The 21401-nt window shown below is 35.5% G+C and overlaps 1 protein-coding gene across 6 annotated transcripts in view; it reads right to left on the reverse strand.

The window, feature by feature from the left end:
* Window positions 1–21401, reverse strand: part of LOC112049011 (homeobox protein 2) — a 45759-nt gene that overhangs the window by 7460 nt on the left and 16898 nt on the right. For 5 of the 6 annotated variants that reach the window (XM_024086763.2, XM_024086775.2, XM_024086740.2 and 2 more), the window contains exons 2-4: window positions 5686–6012; window positions 1340–1476; window positions 275–474 (exon numbers count right to left, since the gene is read on the reverse strand). In XM_024086763.2, the coding sequence (XP_023942531.2) occupies window positions 275–474; window positions 1340–1476; window positions 5686–6012 (664 nt within the window). The remainder of the gene's footprint in view (window positions 1–274; window positions 475–1339; window positions 1477–5685; window positions 6013–21401) is intronic. The other variant, XM_024086770.2, reaches the window with a different exon arrangement.

Consider the following 21401-nt stretch of genomic DNA (forward strand, 5'->3'; position numbering starts at 1 on the left):
CACAGGAAAAAGATGATGAAAGATATACAATTTCAAGTTTCTACCATTCTTGGGTGATGTAGAGCACACTTAACATTAGCTAGTTAGTTTAGGCCTGAATTGAATTAGGAGACGTTCCCCAAATACTCAAAATCGAATTTGTAGTTCAAGCAACTTGAGATCATAATTGTACGTGGTCCGGACTCATGTAAGTAGATCAGCTCTAGACTTAACTAACCTCTATTAATACACTCGTAGGACTCTTTTCATTATGTTGGTTGTTACTCGGACATACCGTCTACCGCGAACAGGCGGCGCCTTGTACTGCGTGCGCGCATTGAGCCGCTGCTTGGCGTCAGCGATGTGCGGCGGCGGCTGCTGCGGCGCGGCCGGCAGGATCTTCGCTTTGTCCGCGCACCACTCCACGTGCCGCTCGAACGCGCGCATGCCGAAGTTGCGGCTGCAGTGCGGACACTTCTGCAAGTCCGCTACTGGCTGGAAAATAATTATAATTTTCAGTTTACATTAACGGCCCACTGCAGAGCCAGGCCTCCTTTGTGGATATGAAGCTTAGACCCACTACGCTGCTTCAAAGCGGGTTGGTGGGATTAGGGTGATAATGGTAAATTAACAGTTACTGTCGGATGATGGGATTAACGTGCTCTCCGAGGCATGGGGGTGTAACACCAACTTCCAAATCCGGGGTAAGATTTTTTATTGAAAATTTCTTAAGAAAAAAAACTCAGGACCTCGTGATCCGAAGCCACATCTGGACCAACGAGGCAGTCAAATTATTATTACATACCTAATCTAGACATATTGAATTAAAAATCGAATTAGTTTTCTTTCTTGTGTCTGACTGCGATCTAACTTCATGCTACATGTAGATATGGCCAGAGACAGAACGCGCTTGAATAAAAAATGCAATCACATCTTGTTTTGAAGATATCAAGTTGTAAGAAACGGTTAAAATGGACATCTCAAGGTCATTCTAGACTCTTAAGTGTTTGTAAAGAAAAGATGAACCAAAAATTAAAACCTACTGAATGTGTAGTGATTAAGTTTTTTTTTTATAAGGAATAAGCTCGCGCTTGGCCACGATCTCACTTGATAGTAAGTGTAGATATGGCCTAAGATGATATACTTACGCTTGCCTATGTCAATGACGTAGGGATGGAAAGCAGTACTTGCACTGCACTTGCAGTGCGATGGTAAAAAGGTGACGGTGACACAAGCTCAAATAGTTTGGTAATATTAGTAAGTAAGTATTATGAAGTTTATGTAATATGACTGAACTGTTATGGCTATGTGATAGGAGAACCTGGCTTATAGAAGTATGTAGGTAAATTAAATGTCTTACCTTCATGATAGCACTCCTCACTGAGTGAGATTTGGGCTTCAGCGCAGTCTTGGCAGTATTGGGCGGGCTCTTCTCTATGAAGGGGCTGTTTTCTGGAAGACCGAAATTCTTTGGCAAGTATTGTTCTAAGTCCGTGCCTGCAATTGTGGTACATGGTGTGAGCATGCTACAGTGTTTCTTGCATTATCTGTGTTTTATTTGACACTTTGCATCGCATTAAAACCAAAAAATCTATGCTAAAGCCAATTTCGATATGGAATGTTTATCAACAAACAAATTAAAAATTAAAAGGCTATAAATTCTATGTCTATGGGCTACTTATTTACATAAAATGATAAGTTTAGAACAACTAGGTAGTAGATACATATAGGTATACATATATAGTTACGTAATATCTTTTGTATAAAATTAAAAAAAAAACAATATCTCTATTTAAAAAAAAATACCTATGAAATGACATACCTTTTGTACCTTCACTTTAAATTTGTTTGTTGATAAACATTCCACATAGAATTTGGCTTTAGTATAGTTTGTATGGAGATCACAAGTTTAGCAATACGTGCATTTAATCGGATATCCAAAACATAACAGGTAAAGCAAACCATTCATGCCTTCACAATGCTTATTTAATGATGAGTCAAGATTGCCATATGCATAGTCTGTTAGAAGATTGTGGGCGTTGAGTAACAAACTAAGCCCGACGCATAAATATTATGTAAATTTAGTCGTCTTCATTGTATCAGAATTTAGGGCACAAGCCGCAGACTATGTGTTTGTATAAAACAAATCAACAGAACAACAATATATAGTTTTATAATGATTTATTTTTTTTGCTATCCTCCGCGAAAAGCCGACGAACCTATGCGTCGTACCAACGTGCAATGTAGTACGTTGTAGTCAACATCTCCTGAGCATGCTCTGGTTTCGGGGTGAAACGTACGTAGAGAGTATTTTGTCGGACCTGAGTGACGTTGTCGCATGGGTTCGTCGGCTTTTCGCGGATGATAGCAAAATAAATAAATCATTATACAATCATGATGAACTTCCGCAAAGTAACGCCTGCTTCTATCCAACAATATATAGTATTATCAGACTCCCCGTGAAATACGGTTCCCTTGGGAATACGGTAGTAAAATATAGCCTATGACACTCACAAATAACGTGGGTTTGTATTGGTAAAAAAAATCAAAATCGGTTAAGTAGATCCAGAGGTCACCAGTACCTACAACACCACAAACTTTACTTCTTTATATTTACCTATTTATAATATTAGTATAGTCCAGTGGCGTGCACTTCATACGTGCATTAAAGTACTGCATACCCTAAGAGATGTTTTTTTTTGTTTATCATACCCTGATCGACAACTTTATGCACGTCACTGAGTATAGATTACTATTACTCCCTACAACCTCACAAACTTTACCTCTATAAAATATAAGTATAGAAGTATAGAAGTAGGTAAGTCTCGGAAACTTCGTGCGTTAGTCCCAGTGCCTGTAATTTAATTTAGCAATGTCCTTGAATATGCTAACCGCACCTCTAATTACAAATATTGATTACAAGAAAAAAATGTGTAGGTAAGCTTGTTTTTTATTATAATCTATATGAGTCGGAAAAAACTGTAGAATGCAGAGTTTCAGTATTTTTATATAGAAACTAGCTGACCCGGCAACGGCAAACGTTATGCATTATAAAAATTTGTAAGGTACTCGTATACACCCATAACACTTAGGAGTAGAAAAACTGACTAACAACCTATTCTCAGATCTACCGAATATATATACATATAATTTAAAGTTCATCAAAATCGCATAAGCCATTTCGGAGGAGTATGACAACTAAGATTAAGATAAACGATTTATGATTTTAAGTAGGTATTAGGTACAGCTCGTGAGGATAACTTGACACATGGCTCGGATGATGTTGGTACTGTGTTTGGTAGCCAAGTGTCAAGTTAATGCGAACGAGCTGTACCTAGTACCTACCTGTCTATATTCTTATACTAGCGGACGCCCGCGACTTCATCCGCGTGAAAGTCGTTGTAAACTTTCAACTACCCCTACCCTACCCTACCCTACCCTACCTCTACCCTACCCTATCACAACCCTACCCCTACCCTACCACTACCCTACCCCTACCCTACTCATTAAGGCTGCACTTCTTTATTTATTTCCCCCCCCCCCCCGCGAGTCGCGTCGAGCGCGGCAACCGTTACACAAAAATAATCCATATAGTATGAATTAGTATTCACGCGCGATGGCTTAGCGTATTTCTTGTTTGTATTATGATTCTTTTTTTATTGAATAGGTAATAATGTTATATATGCTGATGTGTTTTTATAGATAATTTAAACCATTAAGGCTGTACACGCGACGGAAGCTTAAAAAAATGAGTAACTTCTCCCGTTTTCTCAACATTTCTCTTCACTGCTCTGCTCCTATTGATCGTAGCGTAATGAAAAGTATACTATAACCTGCCCAGGAGTATGTAGAATAATTGTACCAAGTTTCGTTAAAATCCGTCCAGTAGTTTTTGTTTCTATAAAGAACATACAGACAGACAGACAGACAGACAAAAATTTTACTGATTGCATTTTTGGCATCAGTATCGATCACCCCTGATAGTTATTTTGGAAATATATTTCATGTACAGAATTGACCACTCTACAGATTTATTATAAGTATAGATGTAAAATTCTCGTGTCTCAATGTTGGTTGCCATACTCCTCCGAAATGGCGTGACCGATTTTGATGAAGATTTTCGTTATTTATACTACACATATTATAAGTAGATTTGACCTATAGCTTTACTTTGCCAACTAGACATAATCGCACGGATATCTATAGGTCCTTATTATTCACAAAACGTGCAGGTAAGGTCCTACATTTCGCGGTCTGGTGTGTCATTTGTAAGCAGTGCGAAACATTATCTTCGTGACTTTGAATTGTAATTTGAAGTCAAGGACTATGGGACAACATTTTTCTACCAAAATATTTTTTTTTCCTATCAATATTAATTTCAGAAGGTTTGATTTGGTTTTCGATGTATTGGTATTGTCATAGAGAAATTAGATATGGAGATGCATTACACCCATATTGTGCAACAAATTTGTCTGTCGTTTGTTGAGGGGGACAGGGTTAGATGTGATAATTAAAATTATATCTTGACGACCTCTTTAGCGCAGTCGGTAGTACTGTGGTTCTTAAGAGAGAGAGAGAGTCCTGGGTTCCCATTACGCGCCAGTTTAGGATTTCATAATTTCTAAGTCGGCTCAGTGATAAGCATTATTAGGCCGTGGCAGTTGCCACTATACCGGAAAAGACGTACCGCCAAGCGATTTAGCGTACCGGTACGATGTCGCGAATGAACCCGTACCTTAAGGGTAGAATAAACTTGTGCCTCTTCCAAGTATGTCCGCTTCCATCTAACATCAGGTGTGATATAAAAAAACGTTTGTTTATAATTTGTTGTTAAGCAACGGTTTTTGGTAAACGGATTTCGATGTCACACGCCTCCCTATGTATGCTAAATAAGTTCGCGTTTTGCTGTGCTGACGTTCCTTTAGTTTACACACAGAAATAAGTTTGCATTGTCATCTTTCTGTTTACTACATTCAATTTCCAAAAAGCAAAGCATTCTTCTTGTGTCAAATGTGTCGTAAACTTGTATCTCAATAAGTTATCCGTTAGAATGTTTTGTATAGAAATACTAAGTACATACTTCCCTGTTTGTATAACGTGATCGGGACTCATTCATCCGAAAGGGGACATTAAGATCAAGTCAACTTTCACGCGTCTCTCACGATATACTCAAGCAAATAAACACAGCTGCTGCACTATAAACATTCTATTTGTAGGTCAATAAAGATATGCTATTCAAGTCATTCAGTCAATCAGTCAGTATTTACTTCACTCCACATTTAGTACTTAGGACTCGGAACACGCAGGAATTATGTAGGCTAGGTACATACGCAATGTTAGTAAGACATTCACAATAACAGTTAAATTGGCAAGACTGTGTTTTGTTCACTCACCAATGTTACAATCGCTCGGTAGAGCCACCCCTTAGCCACAAACAAAATATTTAGAATCAGCACATATTTTATCAAATCATGCTCTAATGTAAAAACCTCTTAAAACCGAACTAGCTGTCTTAATTGGGTCATCGCATCTAAAACTAATAATAGCTTAATGTGTCACCATTTAGAATGTTTTCCCAATCTACGTCTACTTTGAAATCTCTACTTCTGTTTTACTATCTAAAACCTCAAACTCACTAATACTTGCAATATCAAATGCCACCACTTTTCAATACTAAGCAGTGAATTGAGAGTAGAAGAAGAATACCTTCACGTCTTTGTCTCGAAGAGTCGAAGGTCTTTCGCTTCTTGACGTTCATCTTTTCGCAGATCTTGACATGTTTGGCGAGGGATTGAGGCACGAAGGTTCTGTCGCACACCGGACATGGTTGGAGAGGCAGAGGGCCGGTAGGTTCCGGGGCGACAGGGGCGACAGGGTGGGTGGGTACCGGTGGGGAGGGGGGTGGACCGCTGTGGGAGGGTGGCGGAGTGCGGAGGATAGGGCGGAAGGATTCGTTACTGGCTGGAGAGGCTGGTCCCGCTGACTCCGGCGACGGCGACCGCGAGCTTTTCGACGACTGTTGTTGTTTTTTGCCTGCAATTTAAGTTATTAATACTGTAATTGACAAGTAAAACCAGATTCCCTTTGGGAGCGTAGGTTCGGACGTTACGGTTGAACTCTAATTGTCTTTATTCAGTTGGCTTGCATACATTTATCATTTGAATACCTTCATAAACATATACTTTAGTTAATTTATTAGAACACAAGGAAAAATAAGACATTTAAATTTTTTAAGCAAAACTTTTTCATGCACGTTTGACTTTGGGAGTAAGCTGAATGCGTTACAAAAACTGTGGTCGGGCGAAGCGAACGTACGTCTAAAGGTTAAAGAAGTTTTACTTCAGTCGTGTATTCTAAAGCACACAATTTTTTTTGAAATTACAAATATTCAATTTTTCAACCACTGGTGAATAAATATATATTTTTATTAACACAAATATTTTTCCAGTTCTTGGAATCGAATCTACTGCCGTGGATGCAGAAAGCAGGGTCACTGCCTACTGCGCCACGCAGCCGTCAATTTTAAACTCTTAGCCGTTAATTTTTATCTATCAATTCTTAAATCAACTCACTCTAACTTCGAGTTAATGATCTAAAGAAGCTTTGTATATGTAGAAACAGTCATAAGTAATAGCAAATTAGCACTTAAGCAACGATAGACAATTTATAGCTTTCATTGTTGAAAGAAACGTATAGAGTCACGACCTCAAATGTTGAGTGTTGACATTAAACTCAACAGTCATCACACTATTCCCACAGATTAAAGAATAATAGGCAGATAGAGCATACGGAACATGGCAGGGAAGGGATGTAGCCATTCCAAATACAAATTCAAAAACGAATACAGTATGACACGAAGCGTCGCATCAATAATTTTCAATATTATCCAAGAAAAATGGCGTCTTATGTATTTTTATTTTAAAAACTTTTCACAATAATTAAAAAAATAAGATGTAGTATTTTTTAGGTTGATTATTTATTAGTCTAAGATATCAATTTTCATTATTGTTGTCACGTGTTAAATCTCTTTTTTGTTAAACGTGTTAAAACTTTTTTTATATTTGTATTTCAATACAAATATGATAAAAGTTCGTCTATAATCTATATAAATGTCAAGGAGACGCGTGACGTTTGTTTTTTTTTTCGTTTCACCTACCTTACCGCGCTGTATAGATTCATTCTGTATCATTCTTTATTCTGTGACTATTCCGAGGATTGTTACTACGAAATAGATAATTATTTGGATAAGTAAGTATGTTGTATTTCTATTGTAGTGTAGTCAAGTGTATATAACAACCACTTTGTTATTCACATTAACCATGTTGATATAATCAGCACTGTCTGCTTGCGTACAGTAAATTAGCTTGCATTCATTCGCAAGGCTGCTGGTTCAGTTGATATTAATCTTTGTCATTAATATGCATTATAAATACTAGCAAATTATTTATTATATCTGAGGGAAACTTAATTGTTTTATCTATAGTTCTTATATTAGTAGATATCTTGAAAACCCACCTAGTTGTTGCTCGCGACTTTGTTTTCTGCGGTTAACAAATTCATCAATTATGATATTTTATGAACCTAAGTCGCGATGTAATTTTTTAAGAAAATATTCACCTGGTGGATAAAGATTTATTTACCAGATAGCAGGTCACATTTTATGCGACAATATTTAGCCTGTTGTATCTACTCTCTCTCTCTCTCTCTCTCATATTAAAATTCATCGTTTTTTACAAAACGGGGATTTACAAAACGGAGATCGAGGGTTTGATCCCTTTTGAGGTTTTCTTAATTTGTCCAGGTCTGGCTGGTGGGAGGTTTTGGCTGTGGCTAGTTACCACCCTACCGACAAATACGTATCTCCAAGCGATTGAGTGTTCCGGTACGATGTCGTGTTGAAAGGGAAGGAGGATCCTCATCCTCCTCCTACCAAGTTAGCCCGCTTTCACCGGAATAAAAAAAAAATGTTACAATAGTTTTAAGAGTTTATCTGTAAAAAACAAATCTTTCCTGTTTTAAATATTTTAAAGTAAGTTATAGGTATAGACAAGCAGGTAATTAAGTAATTAGCAATTGCCATAGCAACATTGTACCTAAGTACACGTTGAACTTTCTTTTTTGCAATAACGAAGAAGTAATTCAAACATCAAAAATTCCTATGACTGTCAATCTTATTCGTTTTAAAAGTAAGATTTAAAAGACAATTGAGTGGCACAATGAAGTCAAGGAATGTTTGTGAATGGTATTTTAGTTGTTTAGTCTCAAAGAGTCAAGAGTAAACTGTGTACTTTACTATTCATACATTTGCGAGAGACTGTTTACATTTTGAAATTACGTTAACTAGGACTAGGTATCTCGCAGTAACCAAACAAATGACAACATTGTGAGACAAGTTTAGTAATACTTTAAAGTTTACCTATCCACGAAAGTGTTTCTACATCAAGGAGGTATAAAAGTGTCTGATAGCTAATAGATATATCATGAATACACGATGTATAAGTCAAAAATGCCCAATAGCCAATAGGTATAACATGAATACACGATGTATAAGTCAAAAATGTCTAATAGCCAATAGGTATAACATACACGATGTATAAAGTCAATTTTCTTTATTGTAGGACGTACGTAATGGAGAGCATTGGAGTTTTTAACCTAGCATGAATAAAATAATTTAAATTTTTACACAAATAGGTAGTGAACTATATACGAGTATCTATTTGTGATCTAGGTATCTTTTTTGTTAGTGACGTCATGTGTGGATTAACTTTGATAGTTCTTGTGGCAATAGATTGTGGAAATACCAACTTCGTGTCAATCCAGCCATGGCAACTATTTAATCTTTATTTCATTTCATTACTAGCTTTGTCTGATATAATTCTATTTTTTTTTAATCCGTTTAATACCAGACGATCGTTGTTAAAAGCTACTTTTAAATCATTCGGTAATTAAAAATTTAATATACTTATTTCTTTTTTATGATATCTTCTATTTTACTTAACTATTTCAAATAAGTTATAAAATCTTCTTTTCAAGTTGAATAAAAAAAAAACTTTTGTTTCATTAGGTCCGTTATGTTATGAATGTTTTCGCGTTGGCAAAAAGTTAATAACTTATTTTCGTGTTTTAGAAATAGAAACTTGCGTGACTGTGTGCCACTTTGTTTACAAAATCGATATGGAGGTTGGAGTCGACGTTGCGTCATGGCGTCATGGTTACCGTCTCATTGCCCTTGCACATTGAATTTTTTGAGGTTTAATGTGTTTCTGTTCGGATGTGATTTTTAAAAGCTTTTATTTAATTTGCACAGTTAAAGTGTTTTTCAGATAGCATGGGTACGGTGTCAGCCGCCTGTATACAGGGTGATTCGGTCTTTAGTGCGGATATTTTTTTTCGTGGTTCTGTATCATTAATAGAATATAAATCTACAAACAGTTCGATACATTTTATGTAATTTTTTTTTTAATTTATGTCTCTAAAATAACAAAATAATGTACATATTATTACTAAACAAGATATATTCAGCTTAAAAGTGATCTGGTGACGTTATTTAGGTATCAAACGAAAATAAAATAAACGCACAATAGTTTGACCCTAAAATTCTGTTCAAAAGTAATTAACTTTAGCTAACGATAATTTTGTTATTTTTGAGTTAAAAAAAAAAAGAAAAAATACGTGATCATTAAATTTTGTTTATGTACAAAATATAAAAATATCCGCACTAAAAAAATTTTCTTCCTGTATAATAGTACGTATTATGACGTTTATAATACGCACTATTATCGTAAATTGCGGCAAACTTTCGTTTCACGAACTGTCACCCGCACCATCCTACATGAAACGAACTGTAGTGTGTGCGAGTCACATCTCGGAAGCTACTCGTAAATTAGAAATATTCTTGGCATTACAGTGCACTTCCAAATAAAAATAGATACCTAGACACTTTCATTGTCATTACTTAGTTCAATCAAAAAAAAACCCATATTCGGCCCGTTGTTGAGCACGAGTCTCCTCTCAGAATGCGATTGGCTAATAGTCCACCACTTTGGCCCAATGCGGATTGGCAGACTTCACACACCCAAAGAATTAAGAAAATTCTATCCAGGAATATAAAATTCTCGCGATATTTTCTTTCACCGTTTAAACTGAAAGATAGGAGGACCGGAATCGAACCTACGCGCTCCGAATCGAAAGTATTCTTAAGAGTTAAGAGTATATCCTCTGGACTATCACGGCTTACTTAGTTCAATATAATAATGAGAATTAAAACATACCTAAATTAGGTGTTCTGTACATATATGCACATAGGTAACTGAAAAATTGGAGGACCAGATTCGAACCTACACGCTCCGAATTGAAGGTAGAGGTCATATCCACTGGACTATCACGGCTTACTTAGTTCAATAGAATAATGAGAATTAAAACATACCTAAATTAGGTGTTCTGTAATAAAATTGTTTGAAAACAAGAAACGTGCATTCGCAGCGTCTTGGCAGCACTAACTCTAAAACTTCATCTTTTTAGTTATTAAAATACGAGTTATAAAAGAATAATCATTTGGACTATCGGTTGGACTCACAAAGTGACGAATGCCGAATTTCTGCGACGCGTCAATCAGAAGCGTGAACTTTTGCAGACCGTCAAGACGAGAAAAGTCGCGTATCTAGGGCACGTGCTGCACACGAGAGATCTTCTATAGTTCATCTTGATGGGAAAGGTTGCTGGTAGAAGAGGTGTTGTTGGTGGCAGGAAGAAGTCTTGGCTGAGAAACATCAGAGAGGGGACCGGGATCGCGAGCGCCGCACAATTATTTCGCCTCGCGAAGGATAGAGACGACGAGTTCAAGAAACTGATTGCCAACCTTCGCTAGTCGGAGAGGCACTCTAAGAAGAAGAAGAATAAAAGAAGGCAAACTTTTACAGGTTGTAGAACCTACTTGTATCACCACATTTCTTTATAAACAAACAATATGATAATCGAAGTTATATGTCGGCAATGTTAAGTTCAAGTCTTCCTAATTTGGTATTCCGTAAATAGGTCCAAACTCGACATTGAGTAGCCGCTTCCTTTCTTTAATAACATCGACGACAACCTATTCCGGTTTTGTTGATGCGACACACCTTTATCGTCCAAGATTATGTAATGCACTATACATTACTAAGAAATTTCATTCAAACATAAACCGGCTTTACGTCTACGACCTTGAACGGCACGATGCCTTTATAATTATAAGTTAAATTACTTGTAGATATATTGTAACGATAAAAAATAACAAGAATTTTGTAAAATATAACCGAGAACCCGTTTCAAGTAAGGTCACGCCAAAGGTCGTAGTAATGGCAAACTTGATTTAAATATCTTCTTGACACGGTATAGCAATTTTATTAATAATAGGAAAGTGAAAAATTATTTATTAAACAGGATCATCTAAGGACCTGACTTCGTATTAAACTCATCGGTTCGACAAAACATACATAGTTCCTTTAGCATTAACAATATTAACACGATCGGATCAATTCATTATTAACCATTTTTTATCACCAATCAATACAAACTTTGAAAGATCACAACCACACAGCATACACGAAACGAGAGTCACAAAATTGTCATTTATCTAGGTACTTTTAGAGATTTCTTTTCGCATTTCATATGCGATTTTGGAAGGTGTAAGTAACACATTCTATGAATACATGACAAAAACGTGGAGTCGTGGAGTGCTCAGACAAGTTGCCAAGCGTTTATGATAAAAAAATATGAAATTGTGCTGAAAATAAATGTGCGTGTTTAGTAGACATTCAAATGATGAAAATGAAACTCAGTAACCTGCTTCTTTTAGACTATGCTGAAGCTCATGGCCACATAAGAATCACCATCCTTATTAACAACCCATACTCGGTTTAGTGTTGAGCACGAGAGAGTATATTAGAATAAGAGGAGAGGTTAATAGTACACCACGGCGCTGGCCTAATGTGGATTGGAAGACATCACACACGTGAGAAAATTCTCAAGTAGGTTCCCGCACGATGTTTTCATTTACATTTTGTAGGGCACATGATATTTAATTTCTGAAAATGCAAAACCTAACCTCCAAAACAAATTTACTCCTACGAACCAAAGGCAGTGGTCATATCCACTGGGCTACAGCTAATAAGACAAAACAAAAGGTACTTGTAAAGGCTGACCGTGTGCAGGATTTTACCAATTATCGCCTTTCCAAGAAGATATTCGCCGCTCCCAATACTAAAGAGCATTTATATCCAATTATGATGCGCGGCTCATCGCTCACGCGTGCCGTGAACATAAATTGCAGCAGGTTTTACATGGAGTGTTTAAATGAGCGGCCCACTGTCTGACCCCGACTCTGAACACATCAAAGAATACAATACAAGAAACCGGTGAAACAAAACCAACAATCTCTCCTGTTAACAATTCATTAAACGAGAAACCTGTGTTCTCGCTTGTTGAAATAGGAAATACAAGTATTTTTGGACAGTTCAGTAAACATCGTTTCTTGGAACTATACACAAATACAGATAATCAATGTAATGAACTATAAATAAAGCTAAATTATTTCATAGGAAGTGTTAAAATTCGTCTCTTTGCAACTAGTATGCGAAGCTCCAGCGTTTAGCTCAAAGGTCTTATTGTAAGCGGGTTTCTATACAATAATAAAAGCCACAGTCGAGCTTGGTTATTATCTTAATAATTATAATCTTGTTATAAATAAAAATAGATATCAGATAGTACTTTCACTATTAACAGTAAGTACCTAGCGGGTAACACACTGAAAAATAAATTACGACAACTCGATACGAAGAAGATTGTCGAAAAATTAGGTATTTACAATTTATCTCGCAAGATTTTATAGTATTTATGTCGTCTTTCTATTTTTAATTACAATCTCAAACCAGCGTCGGCCTGTACAATCTATAGAAAGGTATAGAAATTTTTCGATACTTCCGATAATGATTTTGACCACCATATCTCAAGTGTCATCTGTGAATGGTCTATCATTACGAAGGTGAAAATTTAATTTGCCTATAGATAGTCATTATACTGGTATTCGTTCTTTTGACCATTGTTTTTTTATTGTGAGGAGATTGGATTACAACATGAACTTCTTTTGAATGTTTCAATCCGTTAAGATCCACAAATACTCATAGCTGTTTTTTAAATTAAAACACCTTATCAAATATTCTCAAACTATTCAACATCAACCTATAGCTTTGGAACGTAGTTTGTAACACTCCCGATACTGCGCGTGGGCCGGGGGCGTGTAGCGATGACTGAAAACCCACGACTGATGCACCTCATTTTCCCGCACGCACGATTTCACACCCGCGCAGTCTTTCCCCTTTTGCCCGCATATCATGGGAGTGTCATCAACGAACTTGCCAGACTTGAAAGTTTGTTAGACATTTTTGTTGTATTCCAAGTTAAAATATAGGTATATAGTACATACTACTAAAATATATATACAGTTAATAAATATGGAAGGCGGGACAATATTTAAATAGATTAAAAGTGTAGGGGAGAATACAAAAGACTCAAAAGGGTGAAATGCACTCGCTCAAGCGGATCCCAAGCCATCAATAATAAAAATGCAAAATTGATTCAATGCAAAAAAAAAATTTACTTTCAAACATCAAAACGGAGTAAAAACGTGTTTATAGAGATGAAGACAACACGTCATTACGAGGGGCGCCTGTACTGGGCAATACCTGGTACTGAAGACGAGGGAAAGTTCCACCCTAAGTATTGTATTGTTCGTAGATAAATATAATTTTATTTCGTATTAACAGTTAGGTGTCTCTTAAGACAATTTTAAAATCTAAGTATACTAAATATCATAAAGAAGTAAAGTTTGTAGTGTTTCGGGGGTAATCTCTGGATCTACAGAATCGATTTAGAAAAATTCTTTCACCACTAAAAAGTCACATTATTTGTGTGTGTCATAATCTACATTTTTTACCCCCGTATTCTCACGTGGGTAAAACCGCCGAGTGTGCTTAGAGAAACTTACCTACTCGTAAATAATATGTTAAGTAAATTATTTGTTTTTAAATTCAATTTCAAATAGATAGGAATCAAGCCTAGTAGTTATTTAAATGCAATAAATTCCGTTTTGCATAATTAGTAGGTACAAAAAATATATGTGAAACAATGACATCGGAGGGACAAAGGAGTGATGTAAACAAAATGACTCTTAATATATTGAATTCATCAACACTTCTGATCGACTCACAAAGAATCATTCATCCATGTAGAAAAGCCTACTGTAAAAAAGTGTAATAATCCTACTTACTTAGATGGTCTTGTAAATGACTTCAATTGTGCTAAATTAAAAAATAGACGATGACAAGCAAGTTTGGACAATGCTTCATAAAAAGAGCTACTATTAGATTCAATCAACTATTCCGCTAGAGAAAACGTTACCGTTCAACTAATAAAGACAATTACTTGGTAACTATATCTAATAACGTCAACAATAAAATTGCAAATGAATAAGTTTATTCACCTTGTAGTTTTGTGATGAATTTATAACTGTAGCAATGAATAGTTAATTGCGAGTACATAGCAAATTGCTAAGCAAGTTCTTCCACTATTTATTTTAATGTAATGTAATCATTGATCGTATAATAAAAGCACGCACTATCATGTAGAAAATTTCACTTAAAAACTGGCCAATTTTGCTTTGCCAGTTTTAGAATTATTGGTACAGAAAATTATACCTAATGGCCTTTAAATACAGCCCAATATTTAATAAAATCCCAAATTCAGAGCAGATTCATCTTTAAGTATTGAGTTTAAGGTTGAATTTTGAAATGCCACTACTTGAATTGAGTGCCAAGAACTTGTGTTTGACACTCAGTGAGTGGGGGCATTTTTGGTCCCTGATTGTGCATCCACTTTTAATAAGAGATCGATGAATTTAATATACTTCTATTTATTCCTTAAACATACGCTTATTGTTGCTTAAGGAAATGAATGAATCTTGGAGACATTATTGCATACCACTATATTAGGATATATTTTTGTGAGATTCAACAACGGATGATGAAGTACGTACAAATAATCATGATAAATACAGTCAGAAAACAAATGCCAAGAAATAATAATCCAAAAACAATGCCACTTTAAAAAAAATCAAACGGAAGCCCTCGAATGCAAACGAATGTAGCTCCTATATACTGGAGAATTGTTTTAATTATTGAATGAGATATATGAAGAAGTGTACATACAATATTTTGTATCACAAATAAGTAAATAGAAACCATTATTTAAAATAAATTATGAAACTTGAATTTGTGTTCCAGACGTCTAAAGATGATATTTTATCAAAAAGATCTACAACGTTCAAACGGCGCTATGTATCAGTTTTACAAAAGTAATAAAATACAGAGACATTAAATAACTAGAAAGTTTCGATAACTCCATGATATCGATATGAGATCCAATCACCAGAAACAAAGAAATATTATACTCAGTGATATCTCATACCCAGAACAAAATGACAACGTCACCATGAAATTAATCCCTATTGACGAAATTACTCAATGGTACGAGGAAGGAAATCAAACAAATATATGAACAAATTGATATTTAGTTATCTCGGTTACATGATGTTTTAATAGCATATATTACTAGCAAAAACCGGTTTAATAAGATTTGAAATAGGTTGAAGATTTATTTATTTAATGCTACCAGTAGCATCTTTCATTGCAATATATGCAATTGACCTGAAAGTAGCTATAAGCACTACCTACGAGTATAGAGAATTAACACTGTATAGTAAGAAAGTAAATCCTTTGACCCTTTGTAATTATCTAAATAGCAGGCAAATACAAATACAAAACACAAAAATATAACAATCACACTAAAGGGGAAAGGTTGTTGTTTGTGTGTGTGTGTGTGTATGTTTGTTCCTGCTTTACGCAGCGGCTACTGAAGCGATTTGGCTGAAATTTGGAATGGAAATAGATTTCACTCTGGATTAATACATAGGCTACTTTCATCCCGGAAAAATCTATGGTTCCCGTGGGATTTGTGAAAAACTGAATTCCACAAGGACGAAGTCACGGGCTTCCGCTAGTTATAACTTTATTACAAATGAGAATGTTGAGTTTATTGGTTTAATACGCTTTCACGACTTAGTTACGTGCTTACTGTTTAGGTTTAACGCATCATCATGAAATTTTGCTTATAGTTATTAGGGATACAAAAAAAAGTTCATAGGTACACTTTATGATAAAACAATTCTTATTACAGAAATGTCTTATTCTTCAATGGTCTACTGACATGAAATTGATTGACAATCCTCGTTCAAATTCTAGTAATTTAATACAGTCCACACATTGTAACTAAACCGCACAATTTCATTCTTGCGGTCAATCTATATGCTAACGTGAGAAAGATTCTCTCATGTTGTTTTAGACATTAATGTCTATTAGACAATGTCGGACACTTTCTTCAGAAAGGTTACTCTAACCGCATATACCTATATGAAAGACTCGTGAGAAAAACGTACTCAGACAACAGAATGCCACAGAGCTTACACGACCCATTCACGCTTCTTACATAAACAAAGGTCAGACATGTGTGTCGAACTTATAATTTCGAGCGCTTAGCTAAAAGTTCATGACAGCATAGCAATTAAGATAAGTACTTTACCACTATCTACGAATAGATATACTATCTAAGACTACAAATTGTATCCACTGTAATTGTTTTGTTGAATTCACATAATACATCTATCGTCATCTGAACCAGGGTCGTAGCTACCGCCGTATCAATGATACGGGGCCCCCGGACTGCAGGGGCCCCTTACGTGTAAAAGCGAAAATTAGTAAAGTGTAATCCACAATCTCACTGAATCTGGTGGAAAAAGGGCGTATATAAAAGCTGCTTTAAACTTGGGAAAACCTCATTTTCCCAAATTTAAAGCGTGAGCCCATAAATTGAAATATCCTACTTAGTTAAGTCGCTGTCATATATATATATATATATATATATATATATTTTATTCTTTACAAGTTAGCTCTTGACTACAATGTCACCTGATGGTAAGTGATGATGCAATCTAAGATGGAAGCGGGCTAACTTGTTAGGAGGAAGATGAAAATCCACACTCCTTTTCGGTTTCTACACGACATCGTATCGGAACGCTAAATCGCTTGGCGGTACGTCTTTATCATATTTATTTTAGTCAAACATTTTTGTTTCTGTTGTGAGAAATTTTTACCCTATATTTGGGCCCCGTAATTAATAGTGATACAGGACCCCTCTAAGACACGCTACGCCACTGATCTGAACCGATGGACGTTTATTAGGTACCTACTAATAGCTGTAAGGGTCTTTCACAGGCTATGGTGCTAAAAAACCTTCATTCAACTATTAATTTGTAATAATATTTTTCTTAAAGATTACTAGGTTATATTAATAAGAACTTTCGATTCGTGTATTTTACCATGCTTACTATACGGTTGCCAGACCTGGATATTTACAAAAAAGCAAAACAACAAATTAAATGTACTCAGAGAGCAATGGAAAGAAGCATGTTGAAGATTAGGAAAATTCATAAAGTGAAGAATGTCACCATCAGACAAAAAACTAAAGTGATGCTCTTATCCATGCACTCACACTTAAATTGAAATGGGCCAGCCACATCTCAAGATATGTGGACAAAAGATGGACTATTGAAACAACACGATGGAAAGGTCCATTAGGAAAAAGAAATGTAAGAAGACCAATCAGACGGTGGGCTTTATTCAGATAGCCGGAAACGAATGGATGAAATCTGGCAAAGACAGGGAGTTGTGGAAGAAGATGGGGGAGGCCTTTACCCTTTCATGGGTCCATATTTAATAAGAACTTACTAACTAATATTACTAATATAATTTAAGAAAACTTGCTAACAAACTACTAACAACTTTTGAAATGTAATTTAGAAATGTAAATGTAAATATGGAATAAACGGCTTATTTATTATTAATAAGAACTTAATATTATTATAAATACCCAATAAAGCTGTGTATTGGATCAACTTTAAATCCTTAAAAACATCCCAAAGAAGGAGATCATCGATATCGATCACACCAACCTTTGCACTATTGTGCTTAGTTGTAGAAGAAATGGGAAGTAAAATATTCCGCGCAGCAGAAGATACACAAATCTTGTAGATATATTTGTCGTTAACTATCACTTTTGCATAGAATATGAAACAAGCTGAAAAATTATATCAGTGGAGTGAAAGCATCTGAATCATGTATCCAATAGACCAATAGAAATCTGCGTTCACGTTGGCTGCGCTGCCGAGCTCGCGATTTCATATTATGTATGAAATTTAATACTTAATGTATGGCGTATCGTATTAAAAACAGTGAAAGCAAAAATTTTACAAAACCATAATAAATACCTATACAGAAAAAGACCCTATGATAGTATTTAAAGAGGAAAGATTTGTTTGTCACGAATAAACTCAAAACTACTGGACCGATTTAAAAAAAAGTTCATCAATAGAAAGCTTTATTATCAGGGAGTAACATAGCTTATATTTTATCTTCGCATTCTCATGGGAATGGGAACTAAGTGGGTATTTTATAAAAGCTGCTTGTTAGCCTACCAAAGATATAATACGGTAGACAACTATAGGATTTGTGATGGCTTTGGAAGGTCCAGCTCCAAACCTTCAAAAAGTGTCACACGTATTTTTGTTTAATTTTCCTCGGCGTAGTACTAGAAATCATGTTCCCAATTGCTCGTCACTACACTTCGCGGCGATCCTTCTAAAAACCGTTGAAAATTTTATTAAGAGAATTATTTTTAGAGGGTTTTTAGCAAGAGTTGCCACGAAGGTATGGTGAATGGAGACATGATTCCTCATGACATCGAAAATTGATGATCTGGACTTTTAAACCTGTAACCTACTCGTATATAGACTTTCCATGGCCACCACAGTTTGACTAGTTAGCCCTTGACTGCAGCCTCACCTGATGGTAAGTGATGATGCAGTCTTAGATAGAAGCGGGCTTACTACTCTGACGGTTTCTACGCGATATCGTAGCGGAACGCTCAGTTGCTTGGTGCTACATCTTTTCCAGTAGGGTAGTAAATAGCCACGGCCAATGTCTACCACCAGACCAGACCTAACCAAATTGGAAATTGACTGACTGTCTTGAGCTGGGAATCGAACTCAGGACTTCTCTTAAAGAAGATTAAGAACCACAGCACTAGTAATTGTGCCTGAGAGATTTGCGAAGTAAGGAACGCTGACTGATATATCTTAGAGTAAAGTATCTCTGGTAGATATCGATTGAATAATTGTCTATGGATTTAATAATTTATAGTTAATATTAAAAAGCTGAAGAGTTTATTTGTTTGTTTGGTTGAACGCGTTAATCTCAGGAACTACTGGTCCGATTTGAAAAATTCTTTCAGTGTTAGATAGCCCATTAATCGAGAAAAGCTATAGACTATACATTATTCCCGTATTCCTACAGGAACGGGAACCACGCGGGTGAAGCCGCGCGGCGTCAGCTAGTAAGTAATATAAGAAAAGACTATCTGCAAATTATATGCTATAGCTTTATCAATTGTAAGGCTAAGTACTTGTTACGAATACATTAGTGTAAATACGCATACATACGGGTAATCATCATTCATTGTTTTTCGCTTACAATTGTTATTATATTACTTTACATAAGAACCAGTAATAATAATAATTGATGAACGATGACAAAATGATTGTTACCATGTACTGTATAAAAATAGCTACTTTAAAAACGCCAACCGTGTTTGCATTTGAATTGAAATTTGAAACGTGACGTGAATAGCTTGTTGTTGAACGTTTACATTCCTAATTTCCAAATTCATTATCTAAATAGTTGTCTGTGGAAAATTCCAGCAAATATATAATAGGCACTAAGCCCACACACACACTAAAGAAAATACAACAAATGCATTCCCCAAAGTATATGTTCACATGACAGCGTTTTTAAAAAACGACGCTTTTTCCGAGCAGTGTTGCATTTTCAATTTTGGGCGTTAAAAATAGACCTTCATTCAACTTCATACTACATTTGAACGCTTTTCTAACGTCCGTTAAAAAAGTCTCGTGCGAATGAGGACTTAGTCTTATAATTTTTTTTGGGCCTAAATTGGACCGACTACAAAACACCGATAAAATTAATCCGAACCCTGCTATTAAAGTGGCCGCAAATATGCACAGTTTTACCATTTTACGTTTAGTTACATCTCACTACATTCCTGGAGCCTTTCATTCCATTGATGGCCGAACGGGCATTGTATTTTTAGATCACCAAACAACCAACATGTTTGAATGGTCACCAGTGGAGTACACTTCATAGATGCAAAAATGCACTGCCTACCAGTAGCGAAGTCTCGAAATTTTGTAATAGGTAACATTTTTTGGAAAGATTGCAGAAATGCTGAGGTAATACTATATACCTATTTGGAGCGTATAAAATAAATTATAATTATAAATATGTACCCTAAGTATGTATGCATTTTTAAAAGGTAACCCGCTAGGAACCGGGTTGTTTAGATTCCTCGCTGCTGCTGCCTACTTTAATCATTACAGACCAGTGTTGAAAAGGAATTTAACATTTTTGGCAAATAGTGCATACATTAGTTAAAAACTTTGTGCACGCCACTGTTGGTCACCAACACCAAAATTCTTTAAAATATGTTCAGCAGTGTATGTTAGGGCAGAAGAAGTTTGATCCAAACATCGAAACAAAGGTGTCTTAACAAAATAATTTACTTTAAAAAAACACGAGCGTGTATCAATTTCCTTGTTTTTTCTCAGTGAATGAGTAAAACTGGTTGTTCCTCAAGTTTTAATTAATGTGTAAAAACCATATAGATAGTACATAGTATAGGTACCTACTACTCGAGTTTATAGGTTATGTTTTTCACTCCGAGTCTCTAAAAAACGGTAGACTTTCGTAAATCAAATCAAATATCATGTCGAAACTATGTCCACACATAGATAAATTAACATAAAAGTATAAAAATATACAAATGGATGTTTTGAAACCTGTGTATACAATCGACTTAACGTGCTCGTTATGACCTTAGTTTATATTTGCATTTGTCAGGCATTAAATAACTAGTGTCGTGGATGCGGCAAATGATCAGAAATTTTCATTTTTTCGAGTATATTTATATTGATTTAAAAATCTGAAAAATACAAAATAATTTCAAGACATAGCAAAACAAACTACCGTCAACGATAAAGATTTTATTTTGATTTTTCAAAGACCTGACATGAATGACACCTCAACCATTTTTATAGGAGACGCAGAAAAAAAATGTACATATGCACATGTTAACCAGACATGTATAGGCATTACAAATTATGTGGGCAATTAACTACTAATTGAACTTTAATCGCGGTATATCTA

This window comes from Bicyclus anynana, chromosome 19 (genome assembly GCF_947172395.1).
Source record: "Bicyclus anynana chromosome 19, ilBicAnyn1.1, whole genome shotgun sequence".
Taxonomy (NCBI): Eukaryota; Metazoa; Arthropoda; class Insecta; order Lepidoptera; family Nymphalidae; genus Bicyclus; species Bicyclus anynana.